Source organism: Acanthisitta chloris, unplaced genomic scaffold (genome assembly GCF_000695815.1).
Source record: "Acanthisitta chloris isolate BGI_N310 unplaced genomic scaffold, ASM69581v1 scaffold8238, whole genome shotgun sequence".
NCBI lineage: Eukaryota > Metazoa > Chordata > Aves > Passeriformes > Acanthisittidae > Acanthisitta > Acanthisitta chloris.
Window position 1 is genome coordinate 75,701 of NW_008685314.1, and position 13,239 is coordinate 88,939.

The following is a 13,239-nucleotide window of genomic DNA, read 5'->3' on the forward strand; positions in this document are numbered from 1 at the left end:
TCATTCCTTACAATGAAGCTTATGTTTTGGCAGTGGTAAAACTAGAAGAAACTGCAAAGCATTTGTGTGTCAGAAAGGAAAAAAAAAAGTTTTTGGTAGCATTATATGATCTTTTTCTACTAACCATTCACTTCAGTAGAATTCCTCTCAATTTATCTCTGCATGGCAGAAAACAGAGCTCACCCCTCAGGCATATTTTTTACATGGACTCTTTAAGGAGAATTCCCTATTACACGCTCATTTAATACTTCTGATTCTGAAGCAACCATTGTAAGTGGTAATGAAAAAACCCCCAAACCATAACTACCTTAACCAGGTATTCACCATTACATCAAATTACAGATTTTTAAAAACATATTGCAGAATGGTAATAGCTATTAAGATACACACACACTTAGGAAGAAACAGGGCATTTTCTTGAGTCTGCCAAGCAAACTAATGCAGTTTCACAGACCTCTATTTGCTTTGGAGATAAGAACTTAAATACTGGGGGAGAAAAATCTGCACTCATTTAAAATAGGTTAATTAGCTATGAAATAACTGGCTAAGAATCAGAAAATACAGCTACCACACCAAAAGGACAAATGGAAAGAGACAAGCATGAGCTTTGAGTGTTACAGTTCTGAAGACTTAGTCACTGCATTAGCAGAGCACACAAACAGTCTGGTATTGTCAAGGCTGACTTATCTACAGCACATAAATCTTTATTACGAGGCATATGTTTCTGACAGCACCACAGCACACAGGCTGTTGCAAGATGCCTTTCAAAAGATGCAAGTGCCTCACCATGTGCAGAAAAGATGGGTTTGCCAGTACAGTGCCTGATGCAGTTAAAAAATCTAGCAAGTGCTGTAGCATATGTCATCTGCAAAAGCCTCACAGGTAACAGCCAAGCAGCTGTCTGAAGGAATGCAATGCAGGAATACAAGTTCAAAAGGGGAGATCACTGTGGTGTGCAAGATTCCAAAAAACTGAACTTGGCACTTGCAATGCAATGTTCATTTCATGCATGCAATGGGGAACAGCTTGTTAATATTTCTCTTCTGAATGAGTGGCAACACACCTAGTGAAAGATATGGAGGGTAATGGGGCTGGGAAGAGGAAAACCATCACCTGGGGTACTCACAGATCATCATCCAGCAAGAAAAATGTGTAACTGACAAAAAGATCTTATACAAGGATGCCATCAGGAGAGCAATGGGATGGTGAGAGGAGGGAAGAAGTGATGATGCTGACAGGATTCAGAGAAGCTGTGAAGATTTAAGACACTCTTATGCAGGTGTTCTGATGGTTTAACACTGTTGTTATTTGCACTTGTCTTTAATTAAATCCAACTGCTTAGTCCAACATCATGGTGGCCTCTGTTCTGGAGGCATGCTGTGACACAGTATGGTGGCCTTTCTTGCCATGCTATTTTGTGAATATCTACTACATTTGCCTGCTGTACGGTCTTTTATATTTTATGTGGAAGGTTCTCCTAGACCTCTGCATTACCAGCCCAGTAAAACTACGTAAGCATTATCGTCTCTTTGTTTTAACTTGAAGGACAAACTCTATTATCTGCAGTACAAATGCCTGTTTTGGAGACATTGGAGTGTATTCTGAGAATTTACAGAACTTGAAAGCAAATATCATCATTATCTAAAGGCCCCAACTTAATGAAAAAGGCAGGATTCCAGCCCTTCAGGTTAAATTATTTGATGAAATTCTCTCAGAACAATGCTTTTCAGGAACAAGGCTCCAAAATTACATCCTTCAAATATACTTCGTGTATTTAGGGGCTGATGGATGCTAAAACACGGTTTCAAAAAGTCGGAGTGGGAATTTAAATGCAGATAATTGTTAAAGTACAGTGTAGTTATATTATCACAACTTAATACTTAAAACCACTCAAGACAGCATTTTAAGCATGTGAAAGTAAATGCCTCATTAACAGATTGCTGCTTTTATTGTATGAGTCACTAAGAACTTCTGTTATGATGATAAAAGCACATTAAAAGCCATAAAAAAATAAATAATCAGTCCTGTACAAGACAGTTCTTCATGATGCTGCCTTCTCTGTGGCATAGGGGGAAAAGCCCCTCAAATACCAAATGCTACATTTTCCCTGGTTTAAGACTGTATATCCTTTAATATTTTTTTTTTCAGAATAGCATCTGGACTCTAAATATGTTCTGCACATCACAAAATATTTTGACAGGCACTCTTGTTCTCTAATTGGGGTTGCAGATAAGTCTGGCAGGACTGAAAAGCAAGATAGTAATGCATTACAGAAGCATTTTTCCTTCAGTGACAGTGAGGTTTTATTCTGCCATCCTTGCCCATCCTTCAAGATGCTCAGTCCTAGTACCGCAACAGCATGACTTCAGTGGGGCTGGCAACAGTAGTGCTTCTTGTTATGAAAACTATAGTGAAGCTGAAGGTGGCAGAATGGATAGAGTCAACATATACAGAATCTTTTCCATGACAAATTATTCTGTATATGGACCAAGCAGAAGCACTGATCCTGAGGGATTTCAAAGTATATTGTATTCAAAGCACTTGATCTAATGCTGAGGTATCATTGCAAAACTCACGACCCTCATAAGCTTTTCTAAAATGTAATTCCAGAAAATCATCCTGATTTAAGATATGGATTCAAAACACAGTACCTATTGACTCCCTGAGCATCTGCCTGAGTAAAAACTTCAATTTTTGGCCAATATTCTGGGGCCAGAACACAGGCTTTGAACTCAGAGGAAAAGCCTGCAGGCCAAGGCCACACTCAAAAATCAGCTCTTCTGCTAGATGGGGAGGAAGCACAACATCCTCTCTCAGGCAGGGACCATTTTAGAAGCTTCAAAATGCTCTGCTGTCCTCCTGTGATCAAACTAAGATTATTTTTTTACTGAGGGACCTGCTTCTCCTGCTCACTCTCCTCAACTGATTTAATTCTTGATATTCGGGGTGCCTATCGAGGCTGAACATCTTGCACAGCACCAATTTATTTCCAGCTAATAGAGGCTCAAAAGTGGCAGCATAGTTTATTACGGAATTCATTAATATCTGATTTTAAGGATGTGGCATACTCTGTAAGTGGCTGAAAATTACAGTGTTGCATAAGCACTGAAATCTATTTAAAATCACACTTTTCTAGTTCAGAAGTTCAAAAATTAACAAAGAAGAGAGAGAGAGTGAAATGAAGAAAATTCAAAATTTGAGGACTACTGATGAATGCAAGATAGTTCCCCAAAAGCCAACAGACTAAGAAGAAACTATCAGCCCTCCTGAAATGCCCCATATATATACATTAATACTATAATAAATTTTTGTGCTGACTTCTGTTCCACACCATGAATGTTTTCCCCATCTCCAGCAGGAAGACTCATGAATCAGAACTAATCCTCCAAACCACCACTGTCCTGAAGAAGAGGGCCTGTTTTTAATAAACTATCATAGCCTCACAAGGCTACCCTGGAAACAGCAGGCTGAAATGAATTACTTTGCTTATAAAGATTTCTCAAAATTCATAACACTTCTGGTGATCGTGTCCTATTTCCTACATTAAAAATGAGGCAGGCAAGAGAAGAGCAAAAGGCAATTATATAACCAGTTTGGACCATCTCTACAATTTACTTGCTCAAACATCAACACCTGGTTTCTGAAATGCTCAGATTTAAATACATTGCTTCACCTACTACTGATGTACAGTTACCTGTGAGGAAAGCACAGAGGCCATCTCAGATTTCCAGATCTCTCTCCAGTGATTTGAAAGTATAAATGACCAAACAGCATCTTGATTAATGAGTACTTTCCTGCTATAGCTTGAATGAGCACATAAAGACATGGATTAATTACTCATGCAAGAATGAGATTCCTTCAACCTCCTTACCTACTTGCTATTCCATAACACTCTCTTCCTGGGCAACCTCCCATCTTGCCACACAGAGCAGGTGACAATAACCTTCTAGGTTTAACAAAACTTATACTATCAAGGGGTGTGATTGTAAAGACAAAAGAGAAAAAATAGAAAAATAAATACTGTAGATGTCTTCTGATTAATGCTTAACTAATATTTCATTACAGTCTAGAACAGCTGTAAAAAGCACATGTCCACCTTAATTATAAACAATTTAGTTTTAATAAATTACATTAGATGAAAATTTAATATGGGAGCTATTAGAACTGGTTCATTGACCCCAACATCTCATTTACAGAATAAGTCATTTCTATGGGTCTAGTATATGGCTTACACTGAAGGAAGAATGAAGCCAGTACTTAAGGGTCAAATTCAGCTCAGTTTCAAGTATGTGTTCTTTTTATGTTATTTATCTACCAAGTATTTATGTTTTTTCTTTTGTATCTTTCATGTAAAACGGGCATGTGACTAAAATGAGAGAATGCTTGCTGGAGAAAAAAGCTGTCCTAATTCAAATATCAATTAAATAAAAAACTTACTAAAAAAAGACTAGGACAAAAGCTCAGTCTCTTCCAGATGAGCATCAAGCAGTAAAATAATGAATGTGCAAAACCTCAAATAATTCATTTATGGAACAGTGGTAATTTTATTTCCTAAACAAATGCTTGTAGCATAACAGTACGATATGAATAAAATCCCTACCAGTTATTAACATATGTACCCCCTGAATTACTTCTCCAATCACCCTATGACTGGATAGAGAAAGGCAATTTCATCACATAAGGTGTCTCTCTCCTGAAACAAAGAGCCAAAGCATTGCAGTGAATGAGCATGCTCAGGCCACTGCTGGAGACAGACATTTCCTGAACTTCAATGGAAAATGTCTAATTCTCCTTAATGCTTTTCTGAAGTGTTTTTTTGGGACTTTTTCATTGGGTTTGAAAGCCTTCCTCTGTCACCATGCAGAGATGCAGTGCCCAACTCCAGGCTGCAGCGGGAAAGACCAAAGAGGAGGAAAAGGCTAAAACCCAAGCAACCCAGAATACTGGGACACTGGGCTCTTACAATCTACACATGAATACTATTGCACTGAAAAAAATGTGGATTTTTTTCTAATCATGTTCCTAATTTAATCCCAGACCGAAATAAACAGGTTCTGTTCGCATAAAAGTCAATAAAATCTATGAAAACCAATGTAATTTGTTACTTAAATGCTACATATGTTTTAATGTAGCTATGTTAGCTCATAGTTTTTATTATACATTATTGTTTTATTGGTTATTAGTTGCATAACGTATTAGTTCTTCTTAAACCAGAACAAAATGTCTCATCCAATTATAGTGTTATTTCTCAGTTACACAGTTTCTCCATTTAGTTGCAGACATCTACTATGCATACTTCTATTCCTCTACACATTTGTAACAGATGATGTTACAATACTGAGTGAGCAACAGCAATTGTAAATCAGAGGAAAAGTCTAGATATCTCCAGTTTCAGTTTATTTCTTAGTAGTCAAGGAGCAACTATTCTGTAGCAAAGATGAGAAAGAGGTAAGTACAACAGGAAATAAAGGAATGGAGCTGACTCCATAGTCCCTCAAAGAAAATAATACAATACTCCAATGAAAATAATAAAAACAGAAATAAAGGTGTTTGTGTATGTTCTCAGCCATCATGTGGCTCATAAAAGCAATTCTGCTCTCATGAGATCATTGTTCTGTGTGGACATATGATAACTAAGGAGAGCATAAGGTGCATGGAATATCATACAGCAAATCATTTGCCAGATTCTGGTTTACAATGGGACGGGGAACAAAACTGTTCTTGAAATGCTCTGGCAAACACTGAATTGCTCTGACAGAGATTTTACAAAAAAGGATATATGTGTCCAGGTACATATTTGTCACTACTCCCACACAGCTAAAATGTCCCACCTTTCCCATCAGCAAGAAACTGCTTAAAGTAATTAAAGTAATTTACACTGAATACCTTATTCAGTCAATGAGAGAGGCATACTTTTCTGCATGCTCCAAAGGCTGTAACATTTGGCATCTCAAGGAAGTCTTCTTGGCACTTCAGCCTAAGGTAGAAAAATTTCTAGAAACTACTCCTCATTGAAATTGCCGTGTTCAGTGAGCGTCATTTTACTAACCTGTCTGTAGGATCCTGCATCAAAGTTCACATTCTTAATTTGGTGAAATTGTCACAGCATACTTCTACTAGCATAGATACTATCTACAGCAAGATCACTCAGTGTATACTTAATAGAAACCCAAAGAGAACTTTTTGTCTTTGCTTGCGATTGAAACCACCCTTACACAGAGGAGACAGAATAATGCAGATTGTACATTAAACCATGAAGTCCTTGTAGGTTATTCAGAGTAAAACTTGGACATTACGCCTCCTTCTGCTGATACAGTTCAACTCTAGCTTATAAGGAACCCCTGTAATACACATTGCCTGAGGTTTTTGATGCATCTCAAAGGAACCAAAAAATCTAAAACCTTCTAACTGGGCCAACATTATAATAACAGAGTAGGAAGAAAACCAAGTATCACAAGGCTCGTAACTCACGATGCTTCTGAAAAAAAAATGAAATAGTCAGAACCGAGGATGTGAGAATTGGTATAAAGTTTATAATAGGTATGTTACACCCTCAGAATGTATGAAAATGTCTAAACACACCATTATATATCATAAGCACCCCACCTTCTCAGTTCTGATGAGCCCTGCCACTCACATTTATATAAAAAAGTACATGAATGCATGTGTGGGCTGTGGTACAGACATACTTGTCACAAGGCTGATGATCTCAACCAAATGAAACCCCTTTTAATTTACCAGGCACACCAAACACATGTCCCTTACATTTCTCCACCTATGTACAGATAATCAAATGAATGAATCTGATTGAGCTGATACGTCTAGCAATATGAACTGTTCTGCAAAATCTTCTGGGGTATTTCCAGATGTTTGATAGGAATCATGAGGAATACACAAAATAGAAGGTGGCACACACACATTTTTTTGGCTCCAAATACAGATGCCCTGTCTAACATACTGCCTCAATTCCAAACTCCTGCTTCTATCATATTTCACTGTCTTAAGTTCCCTGTATATTTCTGTATATCTTTAGATAGATGACAGGCAGGCACAGATGACAGACAAATATATATCAGAATGGTGACACAAGTAGTTTCATACTGAACAAAGCAGACTTTGCATTTTAAGCAGTATTTGAGTTCTTTGACTATAAAACCAAGACAACAATAACAAAATCCTCCTTTATTTTCTGATCATTTTTTTCATGTACACTGCTGAGAATAAGATTTCAAAAACTGGACAATTTAGTTAGGCAGGACTTTGTAAGATATGAGACCATGAAAATTTATGTACTTTTTAGTTATTCTCTGTTTTTAACCTAGCTTAAATTTCAAAAATGGTATGGAAGGATAATTTGTTTTTAAAATCCACTATTCTGTAATAAGAGCAAGAGTAGAGAGACTTAACTTTATAAAGGTTAACAAATACTTGGGTAGTTGAGCTCATCACGGTGTTTTAAAATTTCATTTCATAAAAAAAGCTTCAAAAACATTACAATTTGTTCACATTCCAATAAAGCTAAAGACAAAAAAGGCACCTTAGATTATGCTCTTCATTATAAATATCTTCAAACTGCAAAATTGCCATTATTATCTGACTGTATTTTTAAGAGAGACTTCATGGAGAGTTCATGAAAGCTGCAGGACTTCAATCCCAGAGACTTAAGTCCTAATGAATTTTAACCATCATTTTTCCCCTATCTGTAAAGCAGCATGGATGAACAAAGAAGTCACAGCCCTCTTTCCAGCTGAAATCTCTTCAATAAGCACTTTCTCCAATTCCAAAACTCCATCAAGTAGGTACTTTACAGGCACAGGTACATAAAAGTGGATAAACATTGCCCTAAGATGGCCAACTGATGAAAGGACTGAAACACCTTCCATCTGCTCCATTCACACCCTAGTCCCGTTTGGCAGACACAAGTCTGTACCATGGGCACCTCAAAGGGAAGGTTGTTACCAGATTTTTCAGCCAGCCCTTTCACCTCAAAGCCGTTAACTCTTCTGACACTTGTACCTCCAAGCACCTGCAGGCAATGAACACGGACGGTCTCTGCTGAACAGAATAAATGCACCTCACTGCCTGGAGCCAGGGAAGAACTGATTGCCTGCAAGTGTGAGCAGAGATGTGACATGAATCTTCACTCAGAGAAATAAGCCACAAGGTGCTTATTCAAGCCACATGGCCACTCTGCAGAGTCAGATGCTCTTCCCAAACAGGCACATGTACACAGAAGTCACAGCCAGAGCAGAAAAGATGAATTCTTGAGCATGCAAGAATATTCTTCTCTCTCCACAGCATGGTAAAGTACTTTGGAAACCACAAGCCATAATTTATTACCAAAATGCAAATCTTCAGAACATACATCTATGGCACCTCTCCATAAATTCACATAAAGCTATCAAGGCTCAGGCTTACAGCACAGCATAACCACGTTGAACAGTGTTTCAGACACTCTTCAGATTCTCCGGTATTCTGGATACTGTCCAAGTAGTAATTAATAGAGTCAACACATTCCTAGTATTTGGTGTTGATTCTGAACCGAACAAAACTGTCTCCTCTGAGAGTAGTGAAATGCAAAACACATGGAATTCCATCACATCCTTTCAGATGTGGAATTTACACAATATTTGCTGCAGATAATAAAATCTCATCAGTCCTTATTCAAGCTAGATGATAACAAACTATTTTCTGTCAGAGCCAGGAACATTTTAAAAAAAATATGCCATCTCGTCCAGTTATGAAAAGAAAGAGGTACTTCTAGAAAGCTTTATTTTATGGCAGTATCAACATAATGTAAGTAACACACTGGAAATACTACAAGGCAGAATGAGCTTCATGTAATCCGGTTACCTACCACCATATCACTGAACAGTGAAGAAACCTGCAGCTTGTGTGATGCTTACAAAACAGCTGTACTCAGAGTCAACAGAGGGGCAAAGCCCTATGTTTATTTCTAGAAGATCTAAACAGCAATGGCATTAGAACCAATTCATCTGGCTCTGTGCCTCATATCCAGTTTGCAAGACCACGGCTGAAAGGGCTGTTTGATACATTATACCCCTGCAACCTCATGCTCGCGGAGCTCACCCACAAGGGTGCCAGTTAATACCTGGCAAGCAGCCTTGCCTGCTCACTTCCACCACACATGAAGCCACAGCTTCACCTGAGCACTCGGATAAAGCTTTGACTGTTGAAGAAGGCTTCATTGTCCTCTCCAGAAGCACTGTGCAAGCATTTCCAACAGTGCTTCCAGTGCTACCCGTGTCTGAGATGACAGCCACGCAAGGCATTCACAGATATTAACACGCTATTACTCTATTATCAAGTCAGCCAGGAGAAGGCAATGCTGTGAGGAAAGATATGTAGCAGCTGGTGCATACAGCAGTGACACAGATGTGAAGGGAAAAGGCAGAACTGTAAAGAGAGAGTAATGCCTAAGAAGCATTCAATTATGATTGTGTTTTGTTTAAGAGAAGACTTTTTTTCCCCTATTTACATCTCAAAATTGAACACCAGTTTGCTCCATACCCAGCTTTTTCTCATTCATACACAAATATAGCCCTTGCACAGGGGCAGTTATTATCAGACCCTGAGGCTAAGGCTTGGCAGCCTGAGTGTTTTATTGAGCTACTGTAATTCTCTTGACATCTGAAAATCAAACTGTTAGTGCACGCTTTATTCAAACCTTTAAAAATATTAATGCCCAAGTGCTGTTTTACAAATGTCCAAGTATCTTAGGGATAGCTCATGAAATGGATCAAAAATAAATGGTCCATGATCTTAAATTTACTTCATACCCATGGAAGATTTTTAGGTCTCAGTGAAATAGCTAATACAGATGTGTTTGGTTCAGATTTTGATCTTGAAAAATTAGGTAGCCCCTCTACCCTCCTACACAAGTTAATAACATTAAAAAAATACTTTCTGCAAATAGATCTAAATAAATCACCTAACTACTGGGTATGTAAATGAAATTAATGTTTTTATTTCTCATACTAATTGAATACAGGAAATACACAATTTTCAAAGGGGCTTTCCTGTTCCAATACCAGATACCAAAACTTCATTACCCAGTTGTAATTACTTCCTCTTCATTATGTAGTTTATAGGTAGAGAGGGAGATGAAGGCTACAGTTAATACACACGTGGCAATTGGCAGAACAAGTGATGCTGATTAGGCAAGGACACGACTGGACTTTTGCTGAATTAGCTAGTGAACTTCACATTGAGCTTTTGCTAGCTTTATACAGGTTCATGAAGAAGTGTATAACACATGACAGCACAAGTTTAACCTGCCAGGAATTTTGGAATGCATTTGAACCATCAGAAGGAATTTATATTTCACAAAAATGCTGTGGTCAAACAATGAGATTTGAAGAGAAAATAAAGTGGAACCAGGAGGGGAGAGCAGGAAAAGGGAATGAATGGTGGCAGATGGTGGAGGGGAACCAAATCCTAAATAATCGGGTTGGGCAGAAAATGACTCTTGAAGCCAGGAGAGCCAGAACAAAGAAAGAGGCAATCTTCCAAATATGTTTGGGTTATTTAGGAATATAGACATATGGTATCAGGTGACATGTAAAGCAATTAGCTCATTTCCGTAGCAAAGTGGCAGAACTAAGGAGTCAGGAAAAGTAACATTCCAAGATTCCATGTTAAGTTTCTTGCAAGGGACCAATATAGGTTGATTTCTCCTTATGTATCTTTACATCCTTTAAAAAATCTCACAATGAGAGCCCTGTCCTCCCCTCTTACCCTAGAAAAGAATAAACAGCACTCACGGTTGCTACAAAAACATATATTCAATAATTACACCACACAGTCATGGTACAAACCAGCTCTTGTCTTGTGAAAGGGAAAAAGGAAAAACACAACAGTGTTGCTACTTACATTCTTGTATTGCTGGTCTTGTTGATAATTACAGATTTTCCAGTCTGATCCACATTGTGATCCATTCCAAAGTAAGCTGCCACTCTGTGCACTAACATCCTCTGATATGATGACATCTGAGGGAACTTTTTATAGTGATTACTGGAAACAAAGAAAACAAACCGCATTGATAATTACATTTCCTTCTGAGCTACAATTAAATGAAAACAGCAGTACATTTGAAAAATTCAGTGGACTGAATCTAACTGAAAACTTCCCCATTGTGCATTTATATATAAGTGTTTGCTACCAGAAGGAAGAAAAATAAATTAATTTTAGAGTTTCTAATAAGCACATTTCCATGTGCTACATCAGAGCAAACTAAGCTCATGCTTCACTGTACTAGTGAATCTACTGTGTCTTGGGAAGAACTCATCCCTTGACCCCATGCACACTTATGCTCCCTGCACAACCAGTCCTACAGATTTGCTGTGACACTGGCAACAGCTTTCTGCCTTTCCCCCAAAGGTCAGATGCAGGGAGATGCTGGAAAAATCTAATTTGGCAAATAGTACTTTCTTCTCTCTTACTGACAAAATGCTTATTTCCCATCAGCATAATTTCTTCATCTGCTACTATTCTGACTCTCTATTTTTAAAGCTGCAGAAAAAATTTATTATAAAGAGCACATGGTAGCAAGAATCCCCCCACCTAAGTTCAGTCCTATTTTCCAACACTTTAGAACAAAGATGAGATAATGTGTTTTATTATCCTCTACACTAAAAGCTTTAATTATATTTTTGTACCTAAATGAGCAGAGCCAGTGGAATTATAACACAATGAAGAGCAAAAGGTTTTCATTTACATCTATTGTATCTTAAGTAGTATCACCACATGTCAGGAAATAAAAAGTCTGCTCTTGTAGCATGCCAGTAACAGCCCTCAGGAGCACTGCGGTCCATATGAATTCATCCCTCGCACAACTCGCATTGCAACATACGCACGCAACTTAATAACCAAGCATGGAACTTGACTTACTTGTTGTCACTAATAAAATCAATAATTTCCTGTTCCATTTTCAAGAGTATCATTCTGTCCCTGTCAAAAAGAAATGCAAGGATTCGTACCGTCAACTACCAACAGACATTTTAGAGTTAAAAAATTAATATATCAATGTTTGTGAGGCTATTTTTCAAGCACTCTCAGTCATCTTGATTAAAAATGAGACATGCTTTGTCCTGGCTCATCTGGAAAAGACTGCAGCCTACTTTGCTGCACCTTCGTTGACATACATGAGAGATTCTTCTGTGAGCTCAGCTGTGGTCTGAGAGCACTTCCAGCCACAACAGGCTGCAATCAATGCATTGCATAGAAAGACCCTGACTGTTATGGATAGCTTTTGTTCATTTTCACCCATTTCTGAAGGAAAATGAGATTTCTAACTAATCTAGTTCTTTTGCAAGAAGAGTTGCTACCCACAGAAATTTTCAACATTTTGCCTGAGATATATCTTTCATAAGGCATTGATTTGCTGCAAGACTGGGCACATCTAATCTAGTTAGCACAACAGAGAACAACACCTTTGAACTATGTACTCCCAGGAGGCAACACCACAGGATTTCTCAGTCAAAATGCTGTTTTCAACTCTAAGGTCTCAGATGATCCTTTTTCCCCTCCTCTCCTGCCAAAAACATCCAAAAATTTCCCCAGCATATTTCCATACATTTCTAAGCTTGGCAGACTCCCATCAATCCTTAGTTCTTTCGAACTTTCTCATTTTGCACACATAAAGCAACTGAAGGACCTTCCACCATCTATACAAGAGGTTATGCAGGCTGTCAGGTACCCAATTATTCCCAGTTCTTTTGTAATTGCATAATTACATGGTACCTGTTTAACAGATCCAGCTGAAATGAACACTGAAAATCATAACGTATAAAAATGTTATAGACCCTTCCTTAGATGTTTGGAGGCAAATTGAATGATGAGATGAGCTTGTAGCTCCAAATGAAAACTATGGGAATACTGAGAGCGGAATTCGGCACTGTGCACAGGATTTTAATTGTGTGCAGCACTGCCAAAAGAAACCTACTTTATATGCAGATACAAAGCTCCAACCACAATAGCTATAACATATTACTGCAATCCATAGAGCTGTATGCAAAAAGGTAAGGACAAAGACCAGATGTTACTGAAAGTGAAATTAAATAATGGGTGACTGGATGAGGGAGTAGTTGATGACTTTTTACAGCATTTTACTCAGTTAACAGCCTACCTCTTTTACATTTTTCTTCATAACCATCTCCAGAACAAATAAAACACAGCATACAGTTACGGGAATTCAAAGGCTGCCAGCTATAATTTCAG

The 13,239-nt window shown here is 38.0% G+C and overlaps 1 protein-coding gene across 1 annotated transcript in view; it reads right to left on the reverse strand.

Annotated features, from left to right (window-relative positions):
* ARPP21 (cAMP-regulated phosphoprotein, 21kDa) overlaps positions 1–13,239 on the reverse strand; it is a gene marked incomplete at its 3' end in the record, with an annotated part of 87,009 nt that overhangs the window by 64,170 nt on the left and 9,600 nt on the right. The window contains exons 9-10 of the mRNA XM_009079705.1: positions 11,911–11,976; positions 10,894–11,034 (exon numbers count right to left, since the gene is read on the reverse strand). Of these exons, the coding sequence (XP_009077953.1) occupies positions 10,894–11,034; positions 11,911–11,976 (207 nt within the window). The remainder of the gene's footprint in view (positions 1–10,893; positions 11,035–11,910; positions 11,977–13,239) is intronic.